The 24690-nt window shown below is 41.4% G+C and overlaps 1 protein-coding gene across 3 annotated transcripts in view; it reads left to right on the top strand.

Annotated features, from left to right (window-relative positions):
- Positions 1-24690, top strand: part of WWTR1 (WW domain containing transcription regulator 1) — a 210551-nt gene that overhangs the window by 125004 nt on the left and 60857 nt on the right. For all 3 annotated transcript variants that reach the window (XM_030822703.1, XM_030822702.1, XM_003256265.4), the window contains exon 3: positions 23601-23737. In XM_030822703.1, the coding sequence (XP_030678563.1) occupies positions 23601-23737 (137 nt within the window). The remainder of the gene's footprint in view (positions 1-23600; positions 23738-24690) is intronic.

The following is a 24690-nucleotide window of genomic DNA, read 5'->3' as shown; positions in this document are numbered from 1 at the left end:
GTGCAGTGGTGTGATCACTGCTCACTGCAACCTCCTCCTCCTGGGTTCAAGTGATTCTCCTGCCTCAGCCTCCCGAGTAGCTGGGATTACAGGTGCCTGCCACCATGCCTGGGGTAATTTTTGTATTTTTAGTAGAGACAGGGTTTCACCATGTCAGACAGGCTGGTCTCGAACTCCTGACTTCAGGTGTTCCGCCTGCCTCGGCCTCCCAAAGTGCAGGGATTACAGGCATGGGCCACCGCGTCTTGCCCAATTATGGAGAACTTTGAACCATAATATGAATGTTATTTGGGGAGGAATTCTACTGCAGTTGATTTTGGAAACTTGAACCAAGAAGATGTAGGAAGGATTTTATTGTTAAAAAAATCTGATCACATTTTATGTAATAAAATGTCAAACATGCAAGGAGAGAGTAATAGTGTAATGACCCACCATATACCCCTTACCTAGATTTAAGAATTGTTAATATTTGGTATATTTGTTTAATATGTTATTTAATAGTAGTATTTTAAAGCAAATAAAATATATGATATTTTACTCCTAAATACTTAAATAGGTGCCTCTAAAAAAGAAGAACATTTTCCTGCATAACAAAATACTGTTTTCATGTGTGACAAAACCAACAATAACCTATTTTTTTTCTTTTGTTTTTGAACATTTTCTTTTTTTTTTTTTGAGACAGAGTCTCACTCTGTCGCCCAGGCTGGAGTGCAGTGGCGCAATCTCGGCTCACTGCAAGCTCCACCTCCCGGGTTCATGCCATTCTCCTGCCTCAGCCTCCCGAGTAGCTGGGACTACAGGCACCCACCACCACGCCCGGCTAATTTTTTGTATTTTTAGTAGAGACGGGGTTTCACTGTGGTTTCAATCTCCTGACCTCGTGATCCGCCTGCCTCGGCCTCCCAAAGTGCTGGGATTACAAGCGTGAGCCACCGCACCCGGCCTGTTTTTGAACATTTTCAAACCTAAAAAAGTGTTGAAAGAGAGTTTACTCTTCATCTAGGTTCAGCAATTGTTAACCTTTTTCCAAAAGAAGTTACAGGTAAGGCTGGGCACGGTGACTCATGCCTGTAATCCCAGCACTTTGGGAGGCCAAGGTGAGCAGATCACGAGGTCAAGAGATCGAGATCGTCCTGGGCAGCATGGTGAAACCCCATCTCTACTGAAAATACAAAAATTAGCTGGGTGTAGTGGCGCGTGCCTGTAGTCCCATCTACTCAGGAGGCCGAGGCAGGAGAATCGCTTGAACCTGGGAGGCGGAGGTTGCAGTGAGCCAAGATCGTGCCACTGCACTCCAGCCTGGTGACAGAGCAACACTCCATCTCAAAAAAAAAAGTAAAAAAGAAGTTACAGATAATATGAGATTTTCCCTAAGTACTTTAGAATGCATTTCCTAAGAATAAGACATTCTTTTATACCATAACAAATTCTATTATTACACCCAAGAAAATTAACGTTAGTACAATAATATAACCTAATATTTAGCCCTTATTCAAATTCCCCCAATTGTTCCAAAAATGTCTTTTGTAGCTCTGTGTGTGTGTGTGTGTGTGTGTGTGTGTTTTCCCCAGTGCAGGATCCAATCAGATTCACATATTGCATTTAGTAATAATTATGTTTCTCCTGATTCAAAAAGTGTCTCTACCCCTGACCATTTTGTTTGTTTTTCGTCTTAACCTGTTTTGAAAAAAAACTTTAGACCACTATCACACATGATGGGTTCTTTATAATTAAATTAGGTTAAAAATTTTCACAAAAATACAGCATACATGATTTTGTGAATTTCTTATTGTATCTTATCAGGATAGAAGCAATAATTTCTTAAAATATTATTTAATATCCAGTACATATTCAAATATTCCTAATGGTCTCAGATGTGTTTTTTTTTACATCGGCTTGCTCCAACCAAATATTGTACACCATTAAAAAAAAATCAAAATAGAAAAATCAACTACAGTCTTTTTGAGGGGGAGGGGGAACTCCTAAACCACAGTAAGTTCAGAGAGTACCCCTGACCACAGTCTTAATTTCTATTCCTTGTAAATGCCTCAGAGTAATTCTTAGGCTTCTGCTATACGGAAACTACATCCCTTTGTCTTTTATACAAATTACTTGAAAAAAATTAAGGTAATTTCTCTTGATTACTTTAAGAAATGAAGTAGAATTTTTGTAGAACAGTATACAAACCATAAATAAACGGCTTGATGAATTTTCACAAATTGAACACACCCACCTAAGCAGGTCTCTGACCCAAGAAATAGGATTTTTCCCAGCTCCAAAAAGCGCCCTTTCCAGATTCCCCAAGGGTACCCACTGCCCTGACATCCAGCGTCATGGGTTTATTTGCCTTATGAAAATTTCTTCTCTTTCCCTGAAAAAGGAAGCACGAAGTAGAGAAGCCATACAAAATATGTATATTTTAATTACGTATTTTGAAAGCCCACCTTCAAAGACATTTTAAATGATATACTGTATATATTTTCACACAAAATAATTCCCACAACAATGTTTTACATAATGGTTTCATTCAGTGGCTCCCCCTGCTTCCCTAGAATTGGGATTTCATCCAAAACACTAAAGGTTAAGTTATCAATAGAACTCAAAGAGCATTTTGTTTCCATTTGTATAAGTCGTTTAATGTTTTTTAAGTCCACGCATATGTTAACAAAGGAGGCAGTCAATTACAGGGGAGCTTAGCAAGGCATTCTTAGAGTTCTCTTCAGTGGTGAGCAGTGTCGAAGTGGAATCAGGAAAAGAGCAACCCTTTTCACTGAAGGAAATTATTTTAATTAGTAATTCTCAAAGAGTAATAAACAGTCAAATATTTTTGAAATCTCCTGGTTTTGGGGCAAGTAATTACAATGAGCATGCAATTAAAAAAAAAAGAAAGAAAACTAAGATGAAGGCATGTACAATCAATTAAATACAAGCAATTACATTATAAGGGCTTCATGAGTAGTTTACAGTGCATTAACATTGTGGAGACGAAAGCCACCAGACAGCACACTGTATGTGCAAGTCTTTTGAATCTGAGGTTGGTTTTCATGGTCTTCTAGATTCTAGGTTGTGGGGCTCTGCCACTGGTAGTAGGTAACTTTCTAATGCACTGAACTGGCAGGAGTGATGGCAGCATGCCTATTTGTGGTGTCTAGGGAAGCCTTCTTAAATCATTGGTATGCCCTGCCTAAATCAGATCACGTGGATCCTGCAGTCGGTATCTGGGTGATACTCTGATTGGTACATGAGTGTAACTTGGCTCGGTGTGCCTGGAGTTTTTTTTAGCAGGGATAGGAATCTACCATCTCTGGTGTGTTTTTCAATGTGGCATGCCCCAGTGACATTAGTGGAGAAGTGACTTGCTAAAGTTAGAAAGTAAGATTGAACAGCTGGGTTCAAGGCCTTATACTAGGTTCCCACCAGCTGTTTCAAAGGGATGGAGAGGAGCCACCCAGAGTGCTTTGCAGCAGCTGTGACCCCGAACCAAGGGAAGCTTTATTTCGAAAGCACACTAAGAATAGATACAGGCTCCTGATTTTAAAATACAGCGGACGATTAAAAGCTTTCTGGGTATAAACAGTTCAGGTCACTTTTTAAAAACACAAGTTAATTTCAAGCTATATGGAAATTTACATGTGTGTTTTACATATGCATATATATTTATACACATACATATATGCCTGTATATATATATTCTGATATATGCCGATTGATCTCTGTAATCTATATTAGCTCTTCTTTGAATGAACGTTGTCGTTGGGATGCTTTGGCATCAGGGCTTCATAGCATTGTACTTATATTTGTTTAGTGACTTTGGATAGGAACGCCTGTAGTTTTTTTAGTTCTGGTCAATTGGGTATAAAATATTGCTACAGTGTCAGAAGCATAGTGTGTGTTCAGACAATGCTGCTGAATCTGAAGTCATGCTTGTAATAAATACCATAGATAGTATATTTTGCAACTTCTTAAAATGTATTCTATAGGATATTAATAACTAAGTGAAAAAAGTTACACATAAAACGAATTACAGAAATGTGGGATTAAGCTAATTTAAACCTAAAATCTTTTATATGCATATATATTGTATAAATTTTAGGAGAGGAATATAACATTCAGTGTTTTCCATACTTACTTAATTACTATAATAACAGAACCCTTTTGGGTGCAGGGGTGAGGGGGATTATCTTCTAGGACTAATGTCTTATAGAACATAATTGAGGTTACCATGCCCCATAGCTGTGTCTCCTCACAGTCTGGTTGAACCTGAAAGCGTTTGTTACCCGAGAAGTAGGTTTTAGGTTGAAATACCAGATGCAGTTGGCAGAATCAGAAGTGTCTTTCCCTTTGGTGAATTCACAATGACTTTGTATTCACTAATTCTTTCTCCCACCCTTCCCACCCCGCACCCTGCAATGTTTCTCACATTCGGCAACATATGATAATATTTGTACATTTTCCTGCACTTTTGTATTAATATATTTATTATGTGTCTGAGTATGCAAACATGAACTTTTTTCTCAAGTCATTTAAAACGACTACAATTCCTAACCCAAAATGAAATGTTTCTTCTAATATAACTTTTTTTTGTTTGTTTTTGAGACGGAGTCTCGCTCTGTCGCCCAGGCTGGAGTGCAGTGGCGCAATCTCGGCTCACTGCAAGCTCCGCCTCCCGGGTTCACGCCATTCTCCTGCCTCAGCCTCTCCGGGTAGCTGGGACTACAGGCGCCCGCCACCACGCCTGGCTAATTTTTTGTATTTTTAGTAGAGACGGGGTTTCACCGTGGTCTCGATCTCCTGACCTCATGATCCGCCCGCCTCGGCCTCCCAAAGTGCTGGGATTACAAGCGTGAGCCACCGTGCCCGGCCTAATATAACTATTTTTAATTTCAGAATACATTGCAAAAATGTTTTTTGTGTAAATGTTAAAAACATAAGATATTATCATGAAAAGGTAATTTCTTAGAAAAATTGGAATTTATCTCTACTATTTTTTGTTTAGAAAAAATTTAGGAAAAGTTAATGTACATCTTGAATTTTAGTTAAATAATTACAATTATATAGTCAATTATAAAGGCTGGTTACATAGCTTATTATAGACTGAACACATTTTATAAAACAGCCCTATTTGAATATTTTCCCTAGTTATTAAAATAATAAAAACATTAATAAAAACTAAAGGCAATATAATATTAAATGCATTAATAAAAATGGAAGGCAAGTTAGGCTAAAGTTACTATCAGAGACTGGCTTCTGAAGGAACAGGTTTTGGCTTTCCAAGCGGCAGGGCCTGTAGAATCACATCCCCAGCTCTGGCTTAGGGTTCCAGCATTGCTCATGGCATATTCAGCTGTTGCCTTGCATCTCCAGATCTATCTTCAGAGTCCTTTTACCTCTTCCTTTTAGGTCATAGTGGAGAGTTGGGGTTCCGCTTTGTATTTATGTTTTTTTAAGTAGTATTTGTATTTCTTTCTTTCCTTTCTCCCTAACAACTACAGGATCACATGGACCTAATTTGTTTTATTGTCACGAGAGTCCCTTTTCTTGACAGGATATGCCTAATTAAAACCAGGCTGTTAAAAAAAAAAAAAAAAAAAGCTAAGTTTTGCAGGCAAGTTGACATACTGCGTGACTCAAGGGTTTCAGGAGGGACAAGGAGGGTTGGTGGTGTGTTATTGAAGCAAGAGGAGGACCAAGCCTGCAGGAGATATTGTTCCAGGACAAAGTCAGGCTATCAGCAGTGCTGACGGTCCACCTCCCCTTTTCCTTCCTTCCTAATGGCCCAAGTTATATACGTCAGCCTCTTTGGGTTCACAAGGCAGTACTGTATCATGGAAAAAGCCCTAGACCTTATTATGAGAACAAGATTTGACGCTGCTCTACCACAGGGAAACTAAGAACTTATTAAGTAGGTTTACTTCACCCAACTCTGTTTCTGTATCTTTTTTCTGAGACGGAGTCTCACTCTTGTCACCCAGGCTGGAGTGCAATGGCGTGATCTCGGCTCACTGCAACCTCCACCTCCTGGGTTCAAGCGATTCTCCTGCCTCACCCTCTTGAGTAGTTGGGATTACACCCACCACCATGCCTGGTGAATTTTTGTATTTTTAGTAGAGATGGGGTTTTACCACGTTGGCCAGGCTTGTCTCAAACTCCTGACCTCAGGTGACCCGCCTGCCTCAGCCTCCCAGAGTGCTGGGATTACAGGCATGAGCCACCGCACCCGGCCCATTTTTATTTCTTAAAAACAGAGATTAGTAAGCCTGTTATGTAATGATCAAGTTAAGATAATTTTTGAAGCCATAAAATGGTATGTAAATTTCAACTATTATTATCAGACATTAACAGCATGGTTATTGTGAATATTATGACTAATAGTTAATATGAATAATTATTATCGTAACTATCCTTATTACCATGATTGTCATTATTAGGAATATAAGTAGCAATTCATTCAACATACATTTATTATTTAGTGTCTGTTATATGCTAGATGTGGTGCACTTTCAGGACCCATGGTGTATAGTACCTGGTAGAGGCTCAGCCGAGCAGTTTGCAGAATCAACAGGAATAAATTAATAATGATTCAATTTGTTTAACAGCATGTGACAGCATTCTCTAGAATATGTTCCTTTCTGGGGCAAATAAGGAACAAATCTTCCTAGATTAGTTTTATGAGTACTTACAGATAAAAACATATATGATGTGAATAAGATTCAGTTGTTACATTTGATACCTAGAAGCAAAATGATTTGTCAAAGTAAACCCATTAAATATGTTCATTCATTCATTCCTTTAATTCAGTCACTTATTCTATGAGTAGTTTTTTAATGTCTGCTGTGTGTCAGGCCTTCTGCATTTAGTCCATAGTTGGGGCTACTGAGAAGTTGAAAGCTGCTTTAAAGTCTCCTTTCATTTTAACACCATTAAAAAAAAATCTCATGGAAAGGAAAAACCTAAATGTATCCTGTAAAGAAAATACCATTTCCTCTGGTAATTATGATGGTCTATATCCTGTTTAATTCATTGCACAGGGTTCCTCTCCAAGTCAATGAGAATTGCGTAAAGAGTCTGAAGGCAGGATGTGCCTCATAGTGGGATGAGAAGGAGCCTTGTGGCTGGTCGTCAGACTAAATTTAAACCATTATTTGTTGTGAATATATGATTAACGTGGGGGTTAAAAATGAAAAATACAGCTGCAAGAGTAGGTTTCTTCCTTTGATAAAAACAGAAAAAGCCAGGAGGGACAAGAAGAAAACAAACACAGTTACATGAGGCATGCATTCTCTTTCATAAGAGCAGTCAAAGATATTTTAGCCTAATCTTTCTTTCTAGATACAATAAATGCCGCTCCCTTCTGGATTAGGCAGATGACAGCAATAACAGTATTGCAGCTGGGAGTCTCCCAGGCTGACAGGTGCTGGATATAAGATGCCCCAGATTGTCCTGTGAAGTACAGGACATGCTAGGCCCTGCTGGATCTGCACAAGGAGAGGGCAGCTCCTGTGTCTGTTGACACCTCGTTTAGATTCTCCCGCTCACTCAAACAGCTGCCAGAGGCAGCCATAAAATATTGCTTAATTATAGAATTTCCCTTGATCCTCTTTATCCCTTCCTTCTATTGCATTTTTTCCCCTTTTGTGCCTCTCTCTAGTTCAGAGCACCTTTAGGCTAAGCACTCATGGGAGTATTATGGTGGCGCCTTTTCCAACTCGCAGTTAAGGCAGAGACAAGATTTTCAGTCCTGCACTATAGCTGTGGAATTATTTTCAGAGGCTGTAATGAGCGGGTATAGGTTCAAATGTGGAATGCATCATCATTTTTTAAGCAGGAAATGGGTTCATTTTGGGGGGGAGGATAGCTTTCTCATTTTTTTTCTGATTAGAAAAATAATGCTTATTGTACAAAAAGAACAAAGAAATGTAAAGATATGAATAAAGCCTACTTCCCCCTCATTCATATGTGTTCTATTTACCAAAATGGGATTATGTTCACTCCCACAATATATTTTAGCAAATACAGATCTACGTAATTTATCATGTCTGTTCAGTCTTCCACTGCCTGACTGTACCATAATTTGTTTAACCATTCTATCATCATACACTAAAGATAGAAACAAAACCGCAGTGGACATCCTTGAGCGTACATTCTGCATACTTGTATTGGTTTGGAGTCATGTTTGTGATTTACAGGGATGCGAAATGAGATCATTTATTTCTCTAACATTAAGGAAATCTGAATTAAGGAACTCAAGAGCTGATTTGATGTCTCCGCTGCACCTGTCTTTCGGCTTAGTTGTTCTTACTGAGTGGCTTCCATTCCTCATAATTCCAGATGTCTGTTGCAGCTCCAGCCATCATGTTCATATGCCAGGCTGGAGAAAAGATGGAAGGGTGGGAAGCAGAAACGTATGTCTGTTGCTTCCTTTTAAAAACCTTTCCCAGAAGCCCACACAGCACTTCTGTTCATTGTCTAGAACTTAGTCTCTTGGCCATACTTAGCACCTAAAAAGGGAGAGCAGATATTCCAAAGCAACAACCATCTCCGTCATTCCCATCTAATTGTTTTCTGGGAATAAAAGCTTTGTGCAAATGGACTTACTGAATCAAAGCTTTTCCCAGGTTTTTGTTACATATTGATATACTGCTCTCCAGAAAGATCGTACCAAGTTAAGTCTAGTAATATGCGAGAATAACCTGCAGTAAGTTTTCAGGTTCTTTTGTGTGCATTTTATGGGCATTTTTAAAGCTATTTTTCTGAAGCTGCATTTTTTCTTTTGTTTATTAAATCATACATTCTATAAAGAGTGAGGTGGAGATTTTATTATTTATAATTTTTTCTTCAAAATCTATGTCTGTACAAGTAGAACATTCATTCCAAGTACTGGAAGGACATTTTAATGTTATTCGCACATATTTCCTGTACTCCTAAGAAAACTTATTTGGAGGCTGCCAGTTGAATTAATACATTAATCAAAGTAAGGCAGCTCTCTCCTGTTTTGAAAAACTTCCTGTCAATTAAATAAAAGGCACAGTGTAAAAGTGGCTCTGCCCAAGTTAGTGTTTAGACAGAAATGTTTGTATTACACCATGGTGTGACCATCAGCAGCTCCATAAATAAAGGAATCATCTGCCGGCGCTTCCCACCTTTTGGGTGGGGTCTGTTTTCTCCTTCAGTGGAAGGACATTGGGGTCATCATCATTACTGCTGAAATTTTATTACTTTAGATTTTATGAAAAAACTTGGTGTCACCAGGTCTGAAGGGAAAAAAAAATCAAACTTTTTTCTTTTTACCCTCACACACCACCCAACACAGCATTTCTGATTCCCTAGCAGGCACCAACTGGGTGTCCTGTAATTTCATTCAATTCTGACACTATCTACCCAGAGATAGTATCAGATGTCACAGGCTAAGGGCTCAGTCCCACAAGACGGCCCCCACTAGCCCACCTTTTTAGATGCCAATTGCAAGCTACAGGTGGTGACCTGTGCTTCTGACTAACTCCCTCCTTGGATTTGATCCATTTGCTAGAATGACTCACATAACTCAGGGAGACACTTCACTTACCTTTACCCATTTATTAGAAAGAATATTACAAGGGATTCAGATGAACAGATGAACAGCCAGGTGGAAGAGATACATAGAACAAGGTACTTGGACTTCCACACCCTCTCTGGATGTGCCACCCTCCAGGAGCCTCCACATGTTCAGCTATCCAGAAGCTCTCTGAACCCTATCCTTACGGATTTTTATGGAGGCTTTATTACATAGGCATAATTGAATACATCACTGGTGATCAACTCATCCTTCAGCCCCTCTTCCCTTCCCTGAAGGTTGGGATGGGGGGTAGGACTGAAAGTTCGAATCCTCCAGCCACGTGGTTTGTTCCCCCTGCAACCAGCCCCTTCCTAAGGCTATCTAGGAGCCCACCAATAGTCACCTCATTAAAATAAAAGATGTTCCTATCACCCAGAGAATTCCAAGGGATTAGAAGCTCTGTGTCAGGAGCCGAGGTCAAAGACCAAATATTAAAACCAAAGATTCTCCTAGCACCTCTATCTACAAGGGTTATAGGAGCTCTAGATCGGCAATGGTGACAGATTTATTTCTTAATATATCACAATATCACACATGGTTTCCTGATTTGGTTATTCAAATTGGTTTATCTTAGCTTTTTTTCATCTTTCTTTATCTTGTGAATGTTACAGACTAAAATTCACTTCTCTTCAAAGTTAGAAAAGTGACCAGTCAAAGGATTACTATCACTGAGGGATCATTTAGAAACAAGTGATTATTCTAATGCTAACTTAAAAAAGAAAAAAGTTGGTGAATCAGTAGATGGCTGTGCCATATATATTCTTGCAACTTTCCTATAAGTTTAAAGGTATATCAAAACAAAGAGTTATGTATGCACAAGTAGTTGTTGATTTTATATGATTTTTATCTGCTACTTTCATGAAGAAGGATGGGGTTTGAAGTCATAATTGAAACAGGTACGTATTTCTGTACTTCGTTAAGTAAAAAATTAAATCAATCATATATTTTTTATTAACATCCACTTGTGGGTACAAAGCTACTTACTGTTTGGAGTTTGCATAAACATACTTGTTTAAAAATGACAGCATTTTTTAGGCTAAATCTGTTTTTCCATTAGTTGAAGTCATAGAACCTTCAAAGCTTCCTGCATTTCTGTACCTGGTATGTCCCCTCACATTTTGGAACTATTATCTCCTTGTAAATTATTAGAAAAATTAAATTAGATTAAAACTTCTTGAGCATTTCTTTATTAGGAAAAATGGAAATCCATTAGTTATTCTTTTGCTAGCATTCAATCTTACTGTGCTTTTTACTTCAAGCTGAAGTTCCCTTTCTACTTTAAATGGGAGAGAAAATCTTGTGCTGACATGAGATGCTCATTACCACCAAGGCACTCATTACCAACAAGGGCACTAAAGGAATCGCAGCTTTGGCTGCCTCTCACACTGAATCTGAGAGTTGCTATTATTAGAATGCAAAAAAAAAAAAAACGGTGGGGTGCTGGTGGGGGAACTATGTGAGACTTGTGGTTAGCTAGACCTTCTGTGTTTTAAGAATATTTTTGTCTCTGGGTCAATTGTTACTTAACTACTCGACTATATGAAATCAAGTATATTAGCCAGGTGCGGTGGCTCATGCCTGTAATCCCAGAACTTTGGGAGGCCGAGGCAGGCAGATCACCTGAGGTCAGGAGTTCAAGACCAGCGTGGCCAACATGGTGAAACCCCGTCTCTACTAAAAATACAAAAAAATTAGCCCGGCGTAGTGGCACATGCCTGTAGTCCCAGCTACTCAGGAGACTGAGGCAAAAGTATCACTTGAACCAGGGAAGTGAAGGTTGCAGTGAGCAGAGATTGTGCTCCAGTCTGGGTGACAAGAGTGAAACTCCATCTTAAACACACACACACACACACACACACACGAAATAAATCAAGTATATCTGTAGTTTTTGCAGTAAATTGATGTCTGCCATTATTTCTCTCCATTTTCTTGTGTTCATTGTACTATAAGGTGTTTATTGATTTTTTTCTTTTTTTGCATTTGAATTACTCAAATCCCTTTAAACAGTTTGGATAGATTTTCACAAGGGAAAGGAAGGGAACTAATATTTATAGTGTGTCATGTATATCTGGCACTGTGCTAGGTGCTTTACTTTTGTTATTTGATGAAATTCTCAAAACAGCCTCGTGTAATGGATGTTCTTATGCCCATTTTACAATGGAGGAGACCAAGGCTTGGAGATGCTACTTAGAGTAGTCTCTTAATCAGTTAATGGCAGAAGCAGATCTCAAATCCACTATACCACTCTGCCTCATTTGGGTGATATTTTCGACTGAAGATGCCAAGAAATACATGTAAAGAAACGTTGTAGGCTGGGTTTGAAACGTGAACCATAAGCTGTGTTTCCTGATAATTATTTTCAAGGTCCCCAGTAGCACTCTTCCCTTCCTCTGAAGCCTAACTTGGTCCCTTTTGATGCCTCAGTTTTTGTCTTTGATCCTCCAAATAATTTCTTGCAAAATGGGACCCTCACTCTGAAAAGCACTCTAGTCTCTCTTGAGACGCCGGGGTTCATGCCAGCCCTTTTTCCAGTTCAAGTTGTGTCATGCCTTTCAAACATGTGCAAAAAGAAAGTGGCTCTGATGGCCAGAGCCAGGGTGGCTCATCCTCTTCCCAGAATTGAAAAAAACAAAACCAACAAAAAGGAATTAAATCTCTTCACATGAATAGAGAAGAAGCTAGCCTAACCCAAAAGAATTTTTGGTTTTAAAGAGGATTTGCCTTCTTTTTTGGGATGAGTGACATTTAATTCATTTGGCCCCATTAGAAAGAAGAGAAAGGAGGGCAGTGCTGTTTTAGCTTCGACATATTTCACATTTGGAGTGGCTTCGGAGCAGCCAAGCACTGGGTCAGTGTCCCATTTAAGAACGACTGGAAAAAACATGTTAAAAACATGTGTTAGGCACAGAGAGCGTGGAAAAACAATTTTCAAAGTATTTTAGCATTTAGAGTAGCTTAGTGGCTACCCTAAAATACAAACTTCTTTTTAAGACTTACTGTGAGAGTGAAGCTGATTCCTAGATGTTAGATGCAGTTGATATGGGAAACATTTCTAACATACAGCTATTGAGATAGAGTGTCAGGCTCTGGACCATTTATAACAACAAAAACAACAGAGTCTGTGCTGTTTACCACCATACTGCTCGTTGTTTCACTGCCACCTTCTCCCCGCTCATTTGACTGCCAGCTCCTTGAGGGCCTAGATATTACAGGCACTCATCACCGTATGCGTGTTTAAGTGTCATGAATTCATCACTGAATGCCTAGCAAATCCCAGCATACATATTTGGGTACAGCATCACTTCATCTGGATCTTGGGTGTAGAAATAGCACCATATTCTAACCCTGGAAGAAACTGGCCGCATTGGACTTACTGAAAGATAATATAACATACACAAAGCCTAGTAGACTGTATATTCAAAAGTTTTTCAGTGGTAATTTTCACCACACTCCACATTTGCCAAAACTGATTTTGGGGAGCAGAGCGAGATGGCATGCACGTGTAGACCCAGCCTCAGGAGGCTGAGGCAGGAGGATCACTTAAACCCTGTTGGAGTCCAGCCTGGGCAGCATCTCTTTCAAACAAAAGAAAACTAAGTTTGGAACTGAATCCCTATGGAAGATGCACCCCGCTGTAAATACTTGTCTAATGAAAAAACGGATGAATACATTCCACTTCCTATTAATTATTCTAGAATTCACTATTCATGTGGCCGGGCGTGGTGGTTCATGCCTGTCGTCCTAGCACTTTGGGAGGCCGAAGTGGGTGGATCACCTGAGGTCAAGAGTTCAGGACCAGCCTGGCCAACATGGTAAAACCCTGCCTCTACTAAAAATACAAAAATTAACCAGGTGTGGTGGCACACGCCTATAATCCTAGCTACTCAGGAGGCTGAGGGAGGAGAATCGCTTGAACCTGAGGGGCGGAGGTTGCAGTGAACCAAGATTGCACCACTTCACTCCAGCCTGGGTGAAAGAGTGAAACTCTGTCTCAGAAAAAAACATAATAATAATAATAATTCACTATTCATAAAGCGTCTCATCTTTTCTCTACTTCTGATTCTCATCCCATGTTTTTGTTTGTGAGAAAGGAGAAAAGTGAAATAAAGACTCAACCAAGTACATATTTTATACTTGACATCTGGAAATAATATTGTGAAATAGACTCTCACATTGTTGTGGAGTTCCAACACAATAAACTTAAGGTGATTTATACATCTTTTATTTATTTTATTTTATTATTATTTTTGAGACAGAGTTTTGCTCTGTCGCCCACGCTGGGGTGCAGTGGTATGATCACAGCTCACTGCAGCCTCGACCTCCCAGGCTGAAGTAATCTTCCGCTTCAGCCTCCCAAGAAGCTGGGACCACAGGCATATACCACCACGCCCGACTAATATTTTGATTTTTTTTTTAGAGATAAAATCTCCCTATGTTGCCCAGGCTGGCCTTGAACTCCTAAGCTCAAGCAGTCCTCCTGCCTCAGCCTCCCAAAGTGCTAGGATTACAGGTATGAGCCACTGTGTCTGGACTATACAGTTTTTAATAGCATTATTGATCCTGGCATGAGAAGAGAAAAAAAATGCTGGTACTAATAATAAAATTGTTTGCAATGCAGCCAAAGTTCTTTAATATGGCTCTTGGCCCAAGTCAAACAAGCAACAAAAACTCCCAGTCCTTTTTTTCCCCCTTCTTATGTTTTCAGAAAATAGGAAAAATGAGGTTAAGCAAGAATTTTGCTCAGTTTGCAGAGGCAAAGTGAGGCTTGCCAGGGCCGGGTGCTGTTGGGGTGCATGGAGCAGATGACGGGGTGTCTCTAACACAGTGGCTGGACTGTTCACCTTCTCAAGTGAGGTTCCTGAGTCACACCTGGGGCTGTCTTGATGAATCACCAGGCTTCTAAAGTGGTTTTCTCTGGGAAGTGGCACTTCACAGTGCCACTTTTTTTCTCCCACCCCAGGGACAAAATTCTGGTAAATGAATCCCTGCAGGAACCGTGGGTATTACAGTCCTGATTTGGCTCATCTGCTCTTTGGGGCTGACAGCAGCTTTGCTTGACTCAGCTTCTGCCTGACTGAGTAGGTTCAGATAGAATGAGTCTGCAGAAAAGTCGGTGGTGCTCAGTGGGAAGGACGTGAGGGAGATGGATCACCACAGCTGGCCAGGGCAGAGGGACTAGGAGACCTTTCACATGGCTGCTGTGCCTACTGCTGCTAACTTAAACAAGTGGAGGCTTCTTGGCAAGTCTGTGAGGGAAGTCGAGGATTAGAGCCTGGTAGTTAAAAATACAATCCCTGCCATTCATTCGGAATTCCAGAGAACGCTGAAATTTTTTGAATTGGCAAGTGAATGGCAGAGACCGGAACCATACACTGAAATAACTTCTCTGGTCTTGTATCATCTCTTATTAGAGGATCCTTTAAAAATCCCCTATTTATATATCAGTTATTATTTCTGTGTCAGACTGCAGCTATGTTTGATGAGCTGCCTAAGTGAAAATCTGACCGGAAACTTTTAACTATAAATTCTTTGTGGTTTCAAAGAAGGATGAACTTTCTCATCTAACACATTTCTGTTGTGTGAACAGTCACCTTTATTATATGGCATGACCGTCTTTTTTTTTTTTTTAATAGCTTTGGGGTTTAAACTCTGAATGCTTTGCTAATAGATGTGTCAGCTGTGCACATTGGCAGCTTGACTTTTACCTCTTTGTATCTTCTATTCTAATGCATTAAAAATAGCAGGAGATGGTGCTGTTTAGGATTGGGGCAGAATGGAAGAATAACTGTAACCAATAATAGTGTTTTAAAAGCTGCTTTGGGACAAAGAATTATTAATTAGGGTGGTAGAAAGAATGACAACGTGGGAGGAAGATTGATTACTTTAGGGTATCTAGGAATACAATAAAACCTAAGCTATGTATCTCTTCAACCATGTGAAGAGCCATTACTTTATTTCTGATTGTCAACATATCGTAGTTCAAAAGCCAACTCCACATTATGCAAATAGACTGATAAAGTTAAGCAGAGGGGATCAATGTACTGGATGGCTACTTATCTTAATATTATCTCCAGGCGCGGTAGCTCACGCCTATAATCCCAGCACTTTGGGGGAGCCTGAGGCGAGTGGATGGCCTGAGGTCAAGAGTTTAGACCAGCCTGGCCAACATGGTGAAACCCCATCTGTACTGAAAATACAAAAATTAGCCAGGTGTGGTGGCACGCGCCTATAATCCCAGCTACTTGGGAGGCTGAAGGAGGAGAATTGCCTGAACCGGGAGGCAGAGGCTGCAGGGAGCTGAGATCGCACCATTGCACTCCAGCCTGGGTGACAAGAGCGAAACTCCATCTCAAAAACAAACAAACAAACAAAAAACCTAATCTTAATATTATAAACATGATCAGGTCGGGTTGCTAGTTTAGATGTGAGTGGTGAGCTGAGCATCCACTGCGATGGGGCTTCTACTGTCATGGGCTCCCTCTGTGATGTGGCCTCCCTTCTGTGATGAGCTCCCTGGGGTTTCTCCTGCAATGGGCTCCCACTGCAGTGGGCTTCCACTGTGCTCAGCTCCCATTGCATTCTGGTTTTAGGTGACAGCAGAGGGACTACCTGGAGAAAGTGTGCATCTGGGCCTGGGAGAATTAGTAAGTGTGCATACCACCCTTGTCTTTGTTCTTGTGGTTAAGACTCATCTCTGGTGTCGGTTAGCAGAGCTAAGTACCGTTGGCAAAACAAAAGGTACTACTAAAAGAAATATAAGATATGAGTAAGATATATGTCATTTCCTAGGTCTTGAAATCTAAATAAGAACACACTGATAGAATGTTTAATTTGATTTAAATGCAAACAGTATTTATCCCCAACATACAACGAGAAAGTAAACCACCTTTTTCATACTTGTATTCTAATTCCAATTGAGGAAAATTTTAAAAGTTTAATATAAGTCTTGGGCAAGACTTCTTGCCATCTGGTACAGGATTAAAAATTGGCATAGCGTTTGTTGTCTGCTGACAGTGGGTCAGATTTACTTGGCAGGCCCTATCTGGGAATTTATCAGCCTCTTCCAAATCTGTTTCACTTTCCATTTTTAACACTAGTGGGTCTAATTGGACTGAGTCACAAGAAGCAAGTTGCAAAGCTGTTTCACTTAGCATATTTTAAGCTAATTGTCTTCAGTATGTACATTTCTTTTAACATTAAGAGGATGGTGAATTGGCCTAGTAAATCAAAAAAGTTGTAAAAATCTGATTTTCTGAAATAAGACAGTTTGCTTGTACTTAAATGGGGCTTGTAAATATCATAGGCTTGGCAGCTTTTTTTCTTTTTTCTTTTTTAAGAGCTAGGGTCTTTTTATGTTGCCCAAGCTGGTCTCCAACTCTGGGGCTCAAGCAGTCCTCCCGCCTCAGCCTCCCAAAGTGCTAAGATTACAGGTGTGAGTCACCACACCTGGCTACCATTATCTGTGGAACATTTCTTCTGGAAGAGCTTGTATTCTACTGGAAGAGAAAAAAAGAGGTAGTAAGGACAGAGGTTACAGAGGAATTTCACTGAGGGGATGAAGACGGGGAGCAGTGAGTATGATTGAGTTTTAAACCAGTCTGCCTTGGTTTTATGACCCCAGGCTGTTTTTAAATTCTCATCTCATTGGTGTGGTTCTCTTTAACTGCTCAGCTAGGTTGTGGCAAAAGAAGAGGCAGTTTGGAGGCTGCTTCCAGGTCCTGTCCTAACCACTCTGCTGATGGAGGGGAGCCCTGATGTCTGACACTGTATGAAACTCTCATTTATTAAATAAATGGTGGGCAGAAAAAAGACAAAACACTTATGTTTGAAGACAAAAATCTTTGCTCATAGAAATAAGCAACATGCTGCTAATAGTTTTAAATTCTTCCAAAATGAAGCACTTGTGATCATTCCTATTTTTATATCCTTGTATGCTTCCAGCAATACAAAATATATTACATGGGATTCTCTATTTCAGAAAGTCCTTGTTGTATGGCTTCCTTCATCATAAAGTTAGTGTGGGTAAATTCATCCAAAAACACCAGGCCTTTTCCTGGGTGGCAAGAAGCTGGAGGATTCCTTTTTTTTTTTTTTTTTTTTTTTTTTTTGAGACGGAGTTTCACTCTTGTTGCCCAGGCTGGAGTGCAATGGCGCTCTCCCAGCTCACTGCAACCTCTGCCTCCCCGGTTCAAGTGTTTCTCCTGCCTCAGCCTCCCGAGTAGCTGGGATTACAGGCATGCACCACCACGCCCGTCTAATTTTGTATTTTTAGTAGAGACAGGGTTTCTCCATGTTGGCCAGGCTGGTCTCTAACTCCCGACCTCAGTTGATCTGCCCGCCGTGGCTTCCCAAAGTGCTGGGATTACAGGCCACTGCGCCCGGCCCGATTATTCTACTTTTACAGGTAAGATTTTTATCTTTGCCTTTACTATGTTTGCGCAGTGTTTTTGATTTTTACACTTAGCCAGTACATCACCCATCATGCATAATAGGTATACAATCCGTGGTTGTTGAAAAAACTTGAACCAAGTGTTGCCAACCTTGGACTCGAGGCCAGAGCTGCCTTCTCTGCACTCACTGCTGAGTGAGTTTGGGAAGCCGGGAGAACTGGCCATGAAATCTGTAGGTGACTTTGGTGGTCATAATATTCCCAAAACAGACCTGCTTTATCCTCACAGTGAGGAACCAGTATACTGTTAGCTTTTTTACCCCTGTCTCATTCATATGGGTAGTGTGACTAGGATATCCAATTAGATCACACAGGGTCAGAGCTAATATTAAACCCAGGTACCCAGGTATATGTGACTCCACAACTGCGTGTGGTCTTTGCAGAGCCCACAGAGTCTGGCAATAGGCTGCTGTGTCCGGGAGATGCCTATGTGAGTTGTGCTGTTATTTCATGGGCCATGGTGACGCAGGGGGACTTGGATACCAGGTATCCTTGGGACATGTGCCTGGAGGTGAGATAGTGAATGGATTGTCAGGCAGAGAGGGTGGGGGGAGGGAAAGAGGAAAGGAGGAAAACCAGAAAGATTGGCAGAAGGGAAGCCCAGAGGCCATTGCCCTCATCAAGGTGAAAGATCATGAATGAGGTAGAAGGAGGCAGCCATGGCTTGAGAGGAGGAAACTGGAGCAAAGTTAACACCCCCTCCGCAGGCTAATGGGGAGGCCACTCTGAGGGGAGGGTGACTTGGAGGGTGGGCGTGCCGCCCCACCAATTTCAAAACATTTTAACCCCAAACACACAATTTACCTGATAAATAAAATGGCTTTCTACATTTGTATCTTTCTTGAGGAAAATATTAATCCACGAGGGAAAACTGATTTCACACGACATGGTTTTTCATAACCTACCATTTCCAGCCAAATATCTTCTCACAGACGTGGTGACCTTTCTTGCCCCTTAGCAAACTCCATGCTTTTGTCCAACCTGGGCAGTTCTCTAAGCAGAGACTCATAATGTAATTGGAGGCCAGGAATTGGTTGGTCTTTCTGGGACTGAGAGAAGGAGGCTGTCTGGGAAGTAGTGGTCCAAGGGGCTCTTGAAGGAAGGGGAAAAAGCCCACTCCTGCTTATATTTGTTACAGGTACCGTTAACCCCACATACCACCAGGGCTCTCCATGGGAGGCACTGGTAGAGGATTTTTCTTTTTTTTAAGTCGAGGAAAAAAATTTTTACTGTCAGGAAAAGCTTTTCTTCCCCATAGGAACTGCTATTCTTTTTCTTTATAAACAGCATGGGATCAGGTGATTGATTCCATTTGTCTCCTGATTTGAGCCACACAAAGATAGGAGCCAAGTCTGTAGTTGATCTTCAGGAACTCTTTTTTTTTTTTTTTTTCTGAGATTGAGTTTCACTTTTGTTGCCCAGGCTGGAGTGCAATGGTGCAATCTCAGCTCACCACAACCTCCGCCTCCTGGGTTCAAGCAATTCTCCTGCCTCGGCCTCCTGAGTAGCTGGGATTACAGGCATGTGCCACCACGCCCGGCTAATTTTGTATTTTTAGTAGAGACGGGGCTTCTCCATGTTGGTCAGGCTGGTCTCGAACTCCCAACCTCAGGTGATCCGCCAGCCTCGGCCTCCCAAAGTGCTGCTTATGACCTGTGTATTCATGCATCAATTTTCTTTTTTGTCTTTTTGTACCTTCATTAGTATTTTTGTTTTTACTGGTTGTGAAAACAATACATAATCACTGCTAAAAACCTGGAAAGTACAAAGCAGTTTAGATAAGAAAAAAAAAAATTACCAGTGAGCCTGTTATTTGCATATATCACCATAAATAGTTTGGCATGTTTCTTTTTCCTTTTTTGTTCCATTTTCAAATATGAAACCTGTACAGTGTATGTATTTATACAATACACATATGTAGGCAGGTTAAATATGCTTGTGTATGTGTGTGTATTTCCAAGGGAAGTTATACTTTTAAAACAGCAGAGAGACTTTTTCTTGAAGTAGACTAAGCAAGGGAGTGAAGCCAGGAAGGAGGTGGGAGTAGTGGGGAAGTGGGGATTAATCTAGCTAAATTGTGGGTCCTGGCAAACGCTGAGATTACACTGAGAAATACGAGAAAGGAAATGACTCAGTAACATTGAGAGAGGGAGCAGAGATGAGACAGCGGAGTGAAAGAGTGAATGGCGTATCCTGGGTTTGGGAAGTGGTGGGAAGTAGGGGGAGCTGGAGCCTGAGGCACTAAGTGATTAGAACAATAGGAGAATTTAGTTTTCAGATGAAATCATCGAGGCTGTATTAAGTGCCTCTTGTGAGCAACAGCTCACTCTTATTTGTTGCATTCAGCTTGGGAGCTACTCTTGACACCATGTTAGCGCAGCCTTACAGCTGATGTCAGGTGGACTGGTCTGCAGAGCCAGGAATTTGAGTGGCTTTCTTCTCAGAGTTGTTTTGGAGCAATGAGAGCTGCTCACTTAAGAAAGGGTCCCTCTTGTACTCCAGCCTTTGGGGAATACTGTGAGTGACACTTTTAATTAACAAATCCACTGGGAACAAAACTCCTTTAAATGTGTTGGCTGGGTGTGGAGTTTGAAGGGTGGGCCATGGAGGCTCCCACTGCACTGCAGGAGTGCTGGGACTTCAAGCCACGGGTAAGCTGTACATCTTTGGGGTCAGAACTATCAGGATGAGGTCCACCCAGAAGGCCCCACACTCTGTCCCACGGGATTTAGGCTGGCAAGCTGTGCTGGCACTCCTTAGGCAAGATGAGCTCATCTGCCACTTCAGATGCTGGGCTTCCTATGCTAGATGTTCCTGCCCTTGCCGCATTCAGGAGCTACAGCCCACTTGTTCAGAACAGGAGGGGAGAGTGGGGGACCAGCATATGGGAATGCATCATTCCAGCTCCTGTATTATTCCTACAGCTGGTAGCTGAAATTCTGACCACAGAAGTGTCCTTGAGCATCTTCCAGCAAATGATGTATATTTCCACATCTAACCGGGGCCTGTGCTGATGTTGGTTCTAGCACAACATCAATATCCATGATGTCAGAGAGTCTAAGAAAGGTTTATGAAAGAGAGAAGGATTCTTTTCCTTCTGGTACCAGAGTGGAAACTATGTAGCACATGTCTGCCTTGGAAAACATGCTGTTTTAATAGAATGAGTTCTGAAGGAATAATCAAAGCATTTCTTAGGTCTAATTATTTTGCTAAAGGGAGTTACTTAATTTTGACATCCTCATCAATTAGTTCCTCACTTGGAAGGCCTGTGACAAGCCTGAGGCTGGCTATGAGTTTCCACCTGCCCAGAAGTTGACAGATTTTATGAAAGCTTTAAACAGAACTACAATTGTTAAACTGAAGGTGTAAACTAAAACTATTGTTTTTATTATTATTTATTTTATACTTAGGGAAATGATTTTCATCTCTTTACTTCAGTATTCCCCCATCTTTTTTTTTTGAGATGGAGTCTCACTCTTCTGCCTGGGTTGGAGTGCAGTGGCATGATCCCAACTCACTGCAACCTCCACCTCCCGGGTTCAAGCGATTCTCCTGTCTCAGCCTCCTGAGTAGCTGGGGTTACAGGCGCGCATCACCATGCCGGCTACTTTTTATATTTTTAGTAGAGCTGGGGTTTCACCATGTTGGCCAGGCCGGTCTCGAACTCTTGACCTGTGGTGATCCACCCGCCTTGGCCTCCCGAAGTGCTGGGATTATAGGCATGAGCCACTGCCCCTGGCCTTTTTTTTTTTTTTCTTTTTTAATCACATGTATTCTAAAACCTTAGACCTTTAGACCCAAGTTTTCACTCAAGGCAATGGATGAGTTCCCCTTGGCAATACCTTCAAGTCTTGCATTAAGAAATCTGAATAACAATTTTAGCGGAGGAAGCATTTAAACGTGAGGAAACAGACTGAAAAGAAAAGACAAATACAACTTCAATGCAAGGAAATTTCTAGACTGATTAAACATAATGAAAGTAAAAGTGGTTTCCTACCTTAAAGATTCTAAGGAGGCCATTGTTATTCAAAATTGAGGTGTTTTTAACCGAAACAACAATCATTCTTCTTTTGTTGTATGTCTAAGGAAGGTCAACGGTGGGGGCCTGACTGGAAGAGATCAGCCTGGTTGTGAGGCCCAAAACAAAGGGCTAACATTCAGTTTCTTCTATCAATGTTTGTTGTCTTTGATGGATATGGAAAGATCTCTGATACTGGGCTGGGCGCTGTGGCTTGTGCCTGTAATCCCAGCACTTTGGGAGACTGAGGTGGGAGGATCACTTGAGCTCAGGAGTTCGAGACCAGCCTGGGCAACAGAGGGAGACACCCACCTCTACAAAAAAAATTTTTTTTTAAAAAATGAGCCAGGTGTGGTCGCAGGTGCCTGTGGTCTCAGGTACTCAGTAGGCCGAGGTGGAAAGATTGCTTCAGCCCAGGATGTCGGGGCTGCAATGGGCCATGATTATGCCACTGTACTCTAGCCTGGGCGACAGAGCAAGATCATGTCTCAAAAAAACAAAAAAGAAGAAGGAGAAGGAGAAGGAAGATTTCTGATACTGTTTATAAAACAAAGTAGAGGAACGGGATGAATCTACTCATCATATATATATACATATATATAATAAACTCTCACTAAAGGAAGAGCTTGATGGAGTGGGAAAGGGTCTGCAAAGTACCAGGAGTGACCTGTGATGTGATTTGGTAGGTGGTAGGCAAAGCTGAAGGCCATGTCCACCTTTCTTAGAATGTACTGGAAACTCTGAGCAGAAGCTCATGTTTCATGTTGGGCTAGTTTCTCTGTGATTAAGTCACATTAACAAACTGGAAGTTGTATGTGATCAAACGTGTCATCATGTCTTCTCCCTTGTAAACCTTCATGCCTCAATATCTAAGTTTCTCCATAAGCTGGCACTAGTTGACTTTCCTACTATTATTTTCTAATACTCTGCCTTCCAGCTACCCTATTGTCACCTTGCTTGGTGACAGTGAGCTTCTTGAGGGTTTTATGTGTCACCTTTGGGGACCTCGAAATACCTTACACTCCTACTATGAGAGCTCATTAATGTGGTGTTCAGAAGCTGGTTTCATGGGCCCATCTTTTGCTTGATGACAGCCAAAGGGATCCTCATTATGTCAATTCTATGAGTCAGGACAGTATGGGGGACTGGCTGGGAAGGTGAGCATGGTTCCCCTTCCAGGAAGGAGCTCACACTATGGCACTCCAGTGATTGGATGGCCGAGAAGCACTGAGGTGCTGGGGAATACAAGCTCCACGGGCTGAGGGGAAGTTCAATGGGGCTCACGGCATGCAAGGGCTGTCTGGACAGCAATGTCTTGGGCTTGTGTTTAGAGAGCTGCTTGGAGAATCCCCAGTGTGGCCTAACCAAGATGCAGGGAAAAATAGGCAAGTATGTCCTTGGATGAAACCAAGCACAATCTATCAACCACTCAAGCAGATCCTAAGGGAAGAATCAGTGTCATTAACTATTATGCTGTTGTTGGTGATGATGATAATGATGCTGACAATTAAAAAGATAATTAATTGTTTTCCTTCTTTTAGTCACATAGAAAAAATCACCACATGGCAAGACCCTAGGAAGGCGATGAATCAGCCCCTGAATCATATGAACCTCCACCCTGCTGTCAGTTCCACACCAGTGCCTCAGAGGTCCATGGCAGTATCCCAGCCAAATCTCGGTAAGCTCCAAGCTTTTTTAAAATTAAAAAAGATTTTTTTTTTTTTTGTAGAGTTGGGGTCTCCCTTTGTTGCCCAGGCTGGTGTTGAACTCCTGGGCTCAAACAATCCTAACACCGCAGTCTCCCTAAGCACTGCGATTACAGGCATGAACCACTGTGCCTGGTGGAGCCCCAAGCTTTGACTCTGAGCTGAAGAAACGAGTGTTCAATCAAGGGGTGGCGGGGCTCATAAGTGGTTCTGGCTGTTTCCATGTCTCTTCATGCACCCAGACGATGTTTGCTCCTTCTTCTTGGCTGCAATACCATGTTACCCTTCTGCCGCCTTTTCCTTCTTTACTTGGTCTCTTTACCACCAACTCATGATACTGCTGCCTCAGTTTTAAACTACAGTTCTGACCTTCCCTCCAATGGCCTTAATTGGGGGTAGAAAAATCAGTTAGGCCTCCTGTCTTCATCTAGACTGAGGCAAGTAGGACACATACATGCTTTGGGTGACTTTGGCTCCTAGCGACTGCCTACAGGTACAGTTCTAGTCTCAAATCCCTATCCTTATTTCCCTTTTTTCCTTTTTTTTCATAATTGCTGCATAACGTGTCAGGTAGCATGCCAAGTGCTTCCATGCCTTACCCTATGAAAGCTTTCCAAAACCCCTACAAAAAGTAACAGGCTTTCCAGTTTATAGATGAAGAAACTTTCTGAAAGTCTTGCAGCTTGTGGAGAGCAGAGCTGGAGGGCAGGCTGGTCTGATTTTAGAAGGGAGTTAACTGTTACCTAACCTGCAGGTGGCTTCTCCCCATACCTGCCGTGGGATAATATGGCTCACTTTTTACTTCATTTACAATATTTAATAAGTGTGGTTTTGGACTTGAGAAGAGAATATTTTCTGCTAAAATTATCCCCACTAGAGATAATCACCAGTGAATTAATACACTGCAGCAACGGAACCAGCCAGC

Source organism: Nomascus leucogenys, chromosome 11 (genome assembly GCF_006542625.1).
Source record: "Nomascus leucogenys isolate Asia chromosome 11, Asia_NLE_v1, whole genome shotgun sequence".
NCBI classification, from domain to species: Eukaryota; Metazoa; Chordata; class Mammalia; order Primates; family Hylobatidae; genus Nomascus; species Nomascus leucogenys.
Note: the sequence above shows the minus strand (reverse complement) of the source record. Positions and strands in the feature narration are given on the sequence as shown.